Here is a 12096-nt window from a genome sequence, read left to right as displayed (position 1 = left end):
CTTTCTCCTTCGACGTGGGAAACGGTCCGGCGGTCCTGTCCGTGAAGTCCCACGTCCCTCTGAATGACAGGCAGTGGCACTACGTGAGGGCGGAGCGCAACGCCAAGGAGGCCTCCGTGCAGGTCGACCAGCTCCCCCTCCGCTTCCTGGAGGCTCCGGCTGACGGACACCTCCGCTTACGGCTCAGCAGCCAGCTGTTCGTAGGTAGGCTGAGATCACACCCACTCCACTACTCAGGTCTGCATTAAAGGACTTTTAAACAGGCAGTGCAGAAACATGTAAACATGCCTTTGTAGAGAAATGCTCTCCCTGGGTGCTCTATTATGAATACATGTTAACTTCTCATACATGCAGTTATCCAGTCAGCCTGCAGCAGTGACCCCTGAGGTTTCAGGTCAGCAGGTTCAGGTAAAGCTGTGGTACGAAGTCATTTTTGGCTCTCGCTGGTCAAACTTTGGGCATATCGTTATTCACAGAGCCTGAGAGGAAACGTCCACACCTTCCTGTTTCATAGAACAACGCTGCCGTCAGAGGCTTCGTGTCACTTGTTTTGCTTATTTGTTTTAATGCTTTGCTAATATCAACATGGAATAACTGGTCCGTAAGCAGGTTCTGTATAAAGATGGGATTTTCTGGGATGAACAGCAAACTAGGAGAACTCTGGGAGATGGAAAAACAAGAGAAAGGGAAGTTTGACTTTATATTTTTACCCTGCTCAAGTAAATCTCAATAAATCTTAAGAAAGTACTTGTGTTGCACTGTGCATTCACTCATGAGCTGCTGTAACAGGAGTCACATGGCTGGACTGCCTCCTCAGCATGCAGTCAAGGCTTGCTAATGTTATTCAGGTGTGTTGCAGCAGGGACGCCGGCCCTCGAGCACTGGAGCTTTGCACCTCTGACCTGAGCTTAGCAATAAGCCTGAATTCATTTAGTCACTGTTCATTTTTATTTCTTGAGGTCTTAAATGGCTTAAAAAGCATTGATTTAGGATTTTTCAAATCCTGCAGAAATCCTGGAGGGGAGATTACTCCTGCTGGCTGTTCTACAAGTGCAGCTGGAAAGGTGGGAAACCTGGTTTAGTGGCAGCAAACCACGTTACTGCGACGTGGCAACAGATATCGTCTCTGGCTGTTGAAGGCACGACATGCTGTCAGACAGCAAGTTGCATCGTTATGAGACAAGTGTGATAAAAGCATGTCGTTCCTGCTGTGAAATACTCAGATGTCATTTCTATTTTCTGAGCTCACAGATGTGAACTTTTGCCAATAATCTAGCTTTTCGCTAACTGAAGAATCACTTCAGCTTGTGGACTGCAGAAGTGTGCATGTCAGTGCTTCACTGTGTGAGGGGATTAGAACAGAGAGGGCGGAGCTGCCTCCGATGCCCACAGTAAACGCTGCATTCATCCTGTTAGTTTGATCTTTTACTTTGACCCGACTGGGCTGAGTGTTGGTGACACTGGTAGTCTTCACCCCGTCTCCAGGGCTGCAGCCTGGCAGCACGGTGGTGTGATGGTGATGTTCTCTTTGATGCTTGTGTGCTGTTGCTGATACTGAGCACTGAGCGTGTGCAAGCACAGCTAGTAGCTGCTGAGCTTTTTTGAATATTACAAATATATTTGTAATTAAACAGACTTTTGGATAAATGTGTTTTATATCTGCTCATTTATTTGTTTTTCTAAAACTGTTGCTAGACTTGCTCTTGTGTCGTTATCGTCCATGTTGCTTGTTATCATCATGGTTTGGGGTTTCTGTTAACTTCCTGTTTTATTGTGTACATACTCTGCCTCCACCTTCGCTCCCAGTGCGTCTTGCTCTGCTTGAAGTGTCGTTCTAGCCGTTTCCTTGCCAGTTCGTTCAGTTCACAGAGTTTTTCCAAGTCGCTCCTTGTTGTCACAGCTCAGGTGCTCAGCCTTTCCGCTACCTGGAAATCCATCTTTGTCACTGTCGAGTGGTCACCTACAGGCTCTGCTGCTCACAGCTGCAGACATCGCCCTCCACCATTTTTGATGGATGTCTGGACTCTAGTCTGACTGTGCAATGACACAATCTTATCTTTACCTTCTTTTTGCATTATTGTGAAAATGATCCACTTGCTGTCACTTGTTTTTGCTTTTCTGTAAATTCTTTGATTTTTTTGCCCCCTGCTGCCATCAATGAATCATTGTTGCCCCAGCAGATGCTACCTCAGTTCCCTTTGTCACGTTCCACTTTCTCTTAGCAGTGCCTGGCATTGAGCTTTCCTTGTGTTTCCTTGTGAAATCTTTGCAAAAAGGATTTCATCCTTGCAAATCAGCCCCTTGCCATTTTTCTCCCCTGAGTCAGACAGATGTGTTTGCATTTCGCTGTGTCTCGTGTCCTGTACTTGGGCCTGCACCCTGTGGATCGTTACAGCTTTAGGCCCAAACTTCATGAAGCTGAATTGAGCTGAAGTGAACATGAAGCTCGGCGGGGGGGGCGTCGTCTGACAGCAGCGTCGCTGTTTCCTCTCGATGTCCACTCTGACAGTCACAGGAAGGATTTATCTGCTCACAGCCAGGATGGAGAGGAAATGTAATTACAGCAACAAAAGCTCTTTAAATACACATACATCATCGGAGTGTTGTATTAAGATCTGCATTGCTCTGCTGTTAAGCCAATTTCAAATGTATTTGATTGTTTTTTCATGATTGGTCTTGGTCAGCGAGCGTGTCTGCTCTCTTCCTCTCATATTTCTGCAGCAGCCGTTCACACGCTGACATTTTAATCTCTCTGCTTAATAATAAAGAGAGATCCCATTAAATTCTGTTTTTTCCTCACCTAATGGATCGTTCACCTTCTGAAATCGTTTGTTAGTGAGAGGACAATCGATCTTCGGTGGATCTCACAAGAAAAACATTATCTTTTGAAGATTTAATTTTCATAAAGCGCAGGAGTGATGTTGAGTTTGGTCTCATGCTAACATGTGACTGTGTCTGAAATGTCGTTTCCTGCTCTTGTGGGAGGAGATAACAACACTTCACAGAGACAATATTAGAGTGAATATTAAAAACAGCAGCTTTGATGTTTCCAGACAAAAATAACAGCCTTGATTAGAAGCTTTGTAAATATAAAGACAGTGTGTGTGTAATCATAAAGAAACAACGTGTGATTCTCTGTTTCACGGCCTCGCAGGAACATCTGTGAGCTTCCGCTGCACGTCGTGGAAAAGGACTGATGTGCAGACTTTGAGTTCATGGACCTTGCAAAATCCCCAAAGCTCGACTGCAAACACTTTCTAAAGTTTGGCCCAGAGTTGGCTCACAGCTCGCTCACAATGCAAAGACTTGAAGCTGGTGCTGTTTTGTCAGATGAAGCTGAGAATCACTTTTCTTTAGCCTGTAAAGTGTGGCTGTGGCTGTGCTCTGCATAAAACACGTGCGCCTAAGTTTCAGCTTCAAAGCTGAAAATCCAACTGTGGATATTTGGACTTTACATTTTGCCAGGATGGACGTTTTTAATCGCTGATATAAAGACGAGTTTATGTCACACTGTCCATGCAATCGCTCTTTTCCATTATTTTATCCATTCAGCAGCTTTACAGGTAGATGTTTGCGCAGTGTTGCCTTCAAGGTTCAAACATGGCAAATTTATGTTCCCAATGAAAAGTTTCACACACAGATAGAAAAATGGAAAATGAAGGCTTAGAGGGAGGAGAGTATTTACATGAACCTGATACTCGACACGTGTTTGTTAAAGCACTGGGATCCATCGAGTCCATTCACTCAAATGTTGTTGCTCTGTTTTTCAGTCGTGTGCTAAACTCGCTGAACGTTTGTCCTCCACACAGGCTGTACTTTACATACTGGTTCTACTTTTATGTCATCATGTTCAGATTACACTTTTATTAAACTGAATGAAAACAAAATGCCTGTAAGAGACTTGGCAGCTTCTAAAATTGTGTTTATTTCAGATGCTGCTGCTCACTGCTGAGCTGCCACGTGTAACCAAGAAGTGTAACAGTTACACTGGTGCCAGTTTAAGGTTTGAATCCTCCGGTCAGCCCAGTGCCAAACACACAGAGCCCCACAATGTCAGCGTGTGCACAAAAGCTAACACAGCTCCCACCATCACAAACATGCCTTATTTCACCAGAGATTTCACCTGAGGCAGCTCATTACGAATGCCTGCTATATATATAAATATAGGCAGAGCCTCAGTCGATGTGGAACAATACAGGATTTAACAAGTATCATCTGTCAGCCTCGGGGGATCATGAAAGGAGATTATATTCACACGTTTGTATTTTTATTTCTCAGATCAATTATTTTCAATCTCAAGTCATCCGTCTTCCACCTTCAGAAAGGAGAAATTTGTCACGAGTCATATTTCTTCTGTCCTGTCTCGCCCACAACACCTCGTCTATCAAATTATACATTTATATATCAGTTTGGTGATGTTTCCTGAACGCGCACAGCACCTCTAAACATGCAACAGTTTTAAGGTTTGCGTCCACCTCTGCGTGTAGCGACCTAGCATATCCACGTAGCTCAGGACAGCCGAGCTCTGCTTTCTGAAACTTCTTTAGCGTGTGGCTAAAACACAAGCTCATCTTGACTTCATCGCTGCGTAGCTCACTGGCGACTTCGTGGATTTAACATTCAGTTTTAAACGAACCCTGATTTTAAAGTTGCTGCAGGGCGTTATACCACCACATCACCTGTGCATCCTAAATGTGTGTCTCAGGAGGAACGGCGTCCCAGCAGAGAGGCTTCCTGGGCTGCATCAGGTCTCTGACCGTCAATGGTGTCAGCTTCGATCTGGAGGAGAGGGCCAAGATGACGCCGGGAGTGAGCGCCGGCTGTCCCGGCTACTGCACCGGATCCAGCAGCCTCTGCCACAACCGAGGGAGGTGCGTGGAGAAAAGCAACGGCTACATCTGTGACTGCTCACAGTCTGCCTACGGAGGAACCACCTGCAACCAAGGTGAGTCCTTGGAAACAACCGTGCAGGCTGCGTAATTCATTTAATTGAATGATGTTGATTCTAACAAACAGATGATCGATCACCGTCGAGGTTATTCCATTACAGGGAACCGATAGCAAATGCAAGTAATGCAGAAGGCAATTAATACCTGTCCTGACTCCAGCTCCAAGAACATTTCAAATGCATTAGAACAAATTATCTCATGCAGTCTGTGAGCAGAGAAGAGAGCAGACACAATCACAACAAAAACCCATCAACAGCCAGCACAAATAGCAGAGGAGCAGGCTGTGAAAACAAGCATATGGATGCAGTACAAAGAAACAAATTGAACATACATTCTGTGGGAACAGAGATGAAAAGCCTGGCTGCAAATATGCCTGATCACAGAGTACAATTTACGCTGCTCCGTCCTGTCTGGAATGTTAACCTGTTCGCTTCAAAGATGCTGCTGGTTTCTTACAGCGAGCCGTGGTTTGGCTGTTTCTGCAGGCGTGGTTTCAGCTTCATCTCGCTCTGCGTGGGAGTGCGAGCTTTTGAAGCAGATTTTCAAGCACTGCATATTCAAAGTTTTGTCATGTGGAAACAGTTTAAATGCAGTGCTGTTGCATCTGAAAGGATCATTCCCGATTATTTAATGTTGCCGTGCTTCCATTGTGTCTCTATTGCTGTATAAGTCACACTAACGTGTGCTGCAGACGTTCAGGGAAACAAAGTCACACTAACAGTTTGTCACTGAAAGCTTTTTCCTCTCTGCAGTGTGAGTGAAAGCAAACAAAGAGCAGACATTTAGCTGCATCCCCATGTGCTCGCCAGCTGACTGACATATTCATCTGCACATGCTCGTCTGTTCTCAGTGATAGTGATACTTTGAGTGCGTGCTGGAGCTCTAACCAATGAGCTTCTTCTCCTTGCTGTAACAGCTTTACCGATCACATGGAAATCTTTGTTTTGAGTAGTGACTGCAGCAGCTTGAGTTTCGCGCTTTCTCAGGATGTCCTGTTGTCTCTCCCACTACATTTAGCTCCTTCTCTGTCCTGGTAATGGCCCACTGTGTAACCCCACAGGTAGATGTGGTGCCAGTGACCCATCGCTTAGTAAAGTTCTGTCTTCAAGCCTCAAGCAGATCCTTTTGGTGTGTTAAAACAGGAAGTGACACAGAGCAGATCAGACCGTGAAGCAAAGTGACGCTGGCCCCTCCTCACAGCTCGTCACTTACATGGTCAAAGGCGCACGCTGACTCCAGGGTCCATCAGTTACAAAGTGACGTTCGTGTTGTATCAAGTAAGACTTCAAACCAGAAGCTGAGAATATTTTCATGTATAAATCAGGTTTTTGGAGAACTGTTCATTTCCTGAGCCTCCACAACACGTGGTCCCTACAGATACGACCCTGGGAATCAAAACGAAACTACTGCAAAATCACCTCAGTTACATAAATCAGAACTAGCCCTAAAGCACAAAGACTGAAGGAATACAAAGTAGCAGTATTGATTCATTTTATCCATGTATATCCTGTCTACCATAGAGTGCATGTTGCGTTTGTGTTCAGGAGTTGCAGAGATTTAAATGAAAGTGCGTTTGCTTCATGACAGAACGGAGCCAGTTTCATCTTCTGTTCTTTACTTAGTGTAAACGCTTTTGTTGAAAGCCGGGCACCCAGCAATGACATGCAGCTGAGCTGCTGCTGACTACAGATTATCTGCTTCAGTGGTGTGTGCTAGCAGCAGAGACTGTAGCACTGCTGACACACTCACTGCTAACGTGTCGCTGCAGCAGCACACTGAGATGGTGGGTAGACACAACGCGGATCTCATCCCACCCACTCCCCAACACGTTCTGCATTTCATTTGAGCGTTAAGTTATGGTTTGCTTTTTAACCCAGACAGTAAACAAGCTAGCAGCGCAGCCTCAGCACCAGGTGCTGCAGTCAGGTCCTCTCAGGCTCCTGCAGACGAACCTGGTTCCAGCTTGTTACTCGTCTTTCTCGAATGAGTGAAAGAATCAGCTGAACGCACACTGATTGAAATGCATTCAAATATGGATTTTAAAGCCAATATCACTATGTGATTGGATTATTAGTTAAGTGTACATAACAATTAATGGAAGCTTAATTAAGCTTAATTTGATTAATAGTTAAAAACAAGTCTGGTGTTCAGTTCATCCAGGCTTTTGCTGCAGCGTATCAAACAAACACAGTCATGAATAGAAAGGTTTAAAAGGAAACTTGGACACATATATATATTTATATGTGTGTGTATACATATATCTACTGAAACGTAGGCAGTTTTCATTAAGCATGAAGGTATTTGGGAAACTGTAAAACTGCAAATGTGATCATCTTCTTTTTGGAACCTGCTCAAATTCCAGATTTCCTGCAACAATAAAAGTTCAGTGAAGCTTTGATGAAGTTAATGCAAACAGTTCCTGCAGGTAATGAGCCGCACACTGGTGCAGGGGAACCAGACGGTTCTTCTGGTGATGGAAGACAAACATAGTGTGAGGAGTCAAACCACTTGCAGCTGGTCTGAGGTGAACGGTGCAGACGAGTGTAGGTGTAACACAGATATGAGCTGTTGCCCAGTGACCACACTGTGACCACACTGTGACCACACTGTGACCACACTGTGACCACACTGTGACCACACTGTGACCACACTGTGACTACTCTGAATATACCGAATGAAAATCAAATAATACTGTCAGTGAACATTTAGTATTAATAATGCAAATGCAGTTACACTGCAGTGGAAATTCATATAAATGAAAATGTGATAATATTGTAAACGTACCTATTAGCTACCTGCTAGCACTGAGTGAGCAGCCTTTATACATTATTGTATGTCTGCACCTCGTAGCTTTAATAAAGTGAGCACGGGGAAAGACGCTGTCGACCCTCCTCACTGTGCTTCGCAGGCTTGTTTTACGGTTGTATGGTCGAGTGTGAGAACTGCAACAGTTTTACACATCAAAGTTGTTTATAGGTCTCTGGGAGTGAGGCTGCATTTGTGGGAGAGAAAAATATTTGTGGGCACAGAGGGAGCCGTGTGAAGTCTGATAAATTGCCCCGAGTGGTGAAAACAGCACGAATATCATGAAATAGTAGAATGAGTTTTGCTGCAGCCTTGCTGTGCTGGATGGACACTGAAGCTGGGCTATTTTTAGGTAAGCAATGAAATCCAGTTGATACTGAATAAACCACATCTGAAGGAGCTCGCTGATTTTGTCTCGCTGATTATTTATTGAGTTATTTTTCTTTAAAGGCTGAATCAGCACCTGAACGCGTCTCTTCTGTTTCCCCGTGTCTGCACAGAGGTGTCTGTGTCCTTCGACAGAGAGTCCTCCGTCACCTACACCTTCCAGGAGCCCTTCTCAGTGATGCAGAACAGAAGCTCTCAGGCCTCCACCTCCTCCACGGACAGCAGAGCCAGAGAGGACGTGGCCTTGAGCTTCGTCACCTCCCAGAGACCAGCCATGCTGCTCACTGTCAGCACCTTCAGCCAGCAGTACATCGCTGTCATCCTGGCCACAAATGGTACGTACAGGAATCACACGTGGAAATGTTGTAGTTGTGCAACCGTGTTCTTTGTGAATGCAAACTTTAAAAACATGAACATGCTTCTCGTAGGCAAAGAAGCCGCGCTGAATAACATCCTGGTATCTGAAGAACTACAGCAGTTCTTTCACAGTATGGGAGGAAAAATTTGTTTTGACTCTGTTTTTATGAATCAAGGTTCACTTTGGCCCCGTAGCCCTCTGACTTGGATTCCTGTGTAGTTATTTTGAGTATGTGTTGATCACAGAGCAATCTGGGCTTTGTTCTTAAGAGCATCAAGAGACAAATGTTTGTTTTACAGTCCAGGTGGGGAATTTTGACACGTGAACAAAGGGTGAGTTCAGCGTTCGGGTGGTGTTATGCCCCCAGAAATGTGTTCTCTTTATCTCGCTATCGTAGCTTAGAGCGGTGTGTGTATTTTCGTAACCATGACAACACGAGAGCAGTTTACGCTGAGAGTCAGGAAGTGAATCTACTGTGTGACTCGGGATATTAGCGTGTGGGCTCATTCAACCGCCAGCTCCGCCGTTACAGGATTAATCCTTTTCTCTTCGCTAAGGCATAGTCTTTTCATAAAAAGTGCCCAGTAAAAACTTCTGGAATCCAATCGTCTGACTCCTGGAGATTTTCTTGGGAGTGTTTAAGCTGAATGGAAACCTAGCCTATTACAGTGAAAAGACTGCAACGCAGCTAATAGGGATATGAGGATCGCCACTGTACGGAGCTACTCATTATTGAGAGATAAGCAGCCTCCAATATAGCCTCGGAAAACTTCGCCGCAGCCCACATCTCCCAATACCGGAGATCCAACGGCACGCAATGTCACAACGTAGCAATGCTGACAAAGGAATTGGAGACAACCAGTCAGAGTGTGTGCGCTCAAGGAGCAGTCGCTCATCTGGTACATCGTCTGGCTCAAAAATCAGCATAGCCATCGCCATGGCAAAAGCAAAGGCTGAAGCCGCGCAAGCTAGAGCGGCACATTCAAAAAGATAAATCGAGCTTAAAGTGGAGCAAGCACGTATTGAAGCCAGCCTCGACGCATTAATCGACGAAAAGGAAAGGGATGCCGCCGTTGCAGAGGCGAACTCCCTAGTAGCTGGTCTACAAGATATGGGTCTCAAAATACGCAGCGAAGTTAACAGCCCGGTCTCCCAGTCTATCAAAGACCAGCGTGTGGCTGCCTTTATCTCCGAGCAGGCCAGCCTATGCAACAAGGGTCTATCGGCTACAGAAGATAACCTTCCACCTTCTCGACCAGCCACCCACCCGCATAACGCGGGTCAGACCCAAGCTGCTGCTTCTGCTGCTATTACGCCACACCAAGCTCTTCAGGGCCCTTGGAAAAGCGATGTACCGTTACGACAGAGCTCTAAGTCGCCCTTCTACCCCCCTCCAACTCCCCAATTTAGCGGAACACTTCCGCAGCAGAACCCCAAACAGGATTTTACGTCTCCCGCGCACCAGCCCGTCCATGGGACGCCTTACAGAGGTGACCATGACCATTCTACAACCACCGGCCTCATCAAATATCTTGCTCGCAACCACTTGGTGACTTCAGGTCTCACCACATATGACGACCAGCCAATAAATTATTGGGCCTGGAAAACATCGTTCCAGAACGCCATTACCAATCTAGACCTGTCTGCCGCAGAAGAACTCGACCTCCTAACCAAACACCTGGGAAAGGAGTCAACAGAGCAGGTAAGAAGAATAAAAGCGGTCAACATCAGGAATCCAACTACTGGACTGTGCTCGGCATGGGGGCGCCTCGACGAAGTATATGGCTCGCCAGAAGCCGTCGAACAAGCTCTGTTCAGCAAACTAGAAAGCTTTCCAAAGCTCACAACAAAGGATCCATGGAGGCTCCGGGATCTAGCCGACCTGTTGTCAGAGCTACAAGCCGCCAAGGAAGATGGCTACCTCGCAGGCATGTCGTACTTGGATACCTCCAGAGGAATTAAGCCCATCATCGAGAAACTTCCATACAGCATACAAGAAAAGTGGCTATACCACGGGACGAGATACAAACAAGAACATTTCGTCAGCTTCCCACCTTTCTCCGTGTTGGTGAACTTCATCCGCACCGAGGCGAAAGCACCTACGGACCCAAGTTTCAACCTCTTCATGCCAAGCCCTCCAGCCGAGAGAAGGAATAAATGGGAGCGGCCCACGAAGACGTCCGTTCACGCCCACAAGACACAGGTCTCAGGCACTGCCAAGTCAGAGTCTAAAGAAAGCAGGGAACGCATCGACCCGAATAAACATTGCCCCCTGCACAAAAAGCCCCATCCTCTGAGGAAATGCAGAGGTTTCCGTGAGAAGAGCTTAGACGATCGCAAACAGCTTCTGAAAGAACACTACGTCTGCTTTCGCTGTTGCTCGTCAACAGAACATCTTGCAAAGAACTGCACAGCCGAGATAACATGTACTGAGTGTGGGAGCGCTGCTCACGTGACAGCTCTCCACCTCCACCCACCTACCTGGAAACCCAAGTCGTTCCCTTCCACCTCAGAGGATAGCGGGGAGGAGGACAAAGCGGATAACCAGGAGGTCAAGTCAACGTGCACACAGGTATGTGGGGAAGGTCTGAGTGCCAGAGCGTGTGCTAAGATCTGTCTCGTCAGGGTGTTCCCAAATGGACGCAGAGGGGAAGCCAAGAGAATGTACGCTATATTGGATGAGCAGAGTAATCGCTCTCTCGCGCGGTCAGAGTTCTTCGAAGCCTTCAAGATCTCTGGGCGCTCGTACTCATACACACTAAAGACCTGCGCGGGACGTACGGAGACATCGGGGAGGAGAGCCAGCGGCTACACCGTAGAGCCATTGGATGAGAAATTGAGTATTTCTCTGCCTACACTCCTCGAGTGCAACCAAATCCCTAATGTCCGTGCGGAGATTCCCACCCCCGGTGCAGCCTACCATCATGCCCACCTAAAATGCATCGCTGACAAGATACCACCTCCGGACCCAGACGCCAACATTCTTCTCTTACTGGGCAGAGATATCTTACGGGTCCACAAGGTCCGAGAGCAGATAAGTGGCCCAGGAGATGCTCCCTTTGCCCAAAGGCTCGACCTGGGGTGGCTCATTGTCGGGGATGTGTGCCTCGGAGGTGCTCACAGACCACTGGAGGTGAGAAGTTACAAAACAGCCGTTCTAAGAAACGGTCGTACAAGCCATCTCCAGCCATGTAATAACCAGATCAAAGTGACAGAGGTGTTTGAACAAGCACGTGACTATCAACAACATCCAGCGCGAACCCCGACAACACTAATCGGAGACAATTTGGGGCAAACCGTCTTCGCTCGCACTCCCAACGACCACAAACTTGCTCCATCCAGGGAAGATTTGGAGTTTCTAAGGATAATGGAAGCCGAGTGTTGCCAAGACAGCTCCAACAGTTGGGTCGCACCTTTGCCGTTTAGGTCACCGAGGCAGCGACTCCCCAACAACAGGAAAAAGGCTCGACCACAGATGAAAGCCGACTTCCTAGAGTTTATGGAGAAGACGCTCAAGAAGGCGCACGCAGAAGCTGCCCCTCCCATGCAACCTGGTCAGGAGCGTTGGTACTTGCCCCTGTTCGGTGTGTATCACCC

The 12096-nt window shown here is 46.8% G+C and overlaps 1 protein-coding gene across 1 annotated transcript in view; it reads left to right on the top strand.

Annotated features, from left to right (window-relative positions):
• The window catches only part of cntnap5a (contactin associated protein family member 5a), a 140638-nt gene that overhangs the window by 106484 nt on the left and 22058 nt on the right, over window positions 1-12096 (top strand). The window contains exons 17-19 of the mRNA XM_013914947.1: window positions 1-204; window positions 4706-4945; window positions 8255-8476. Of these exons, the coding sequence (XP_013770401.1) occupies window positions 1-204; window positions 4706-4945; window positions 8255-8476 (666 nt within the window). The remainder of the gene's footprint in view (window positions 205-4705; window positions 4946-8254; window positions 8477-12096) is intronic.

This window comes from Pundamilia nyererei, unplaced genomic scaffold (genome assembly GCF_000239375.1).
Source record: "Pundamilia nyererei isolate P.nyererei 1_Seehausen unplaced genomic scaffold, PunNye1.0 scaffold00239, whole genome shotgun sequence".
Classification (NCBI taxonomy): Eukaryota; Metazoa; Chordata; class Actinopteri; order Cichliformes; family Cichlidae; genus Pundamilia; species Pundamilia nyererei.
This window is presented reverse-complemented; position numbering and strand designations above follow the sequence as displayed.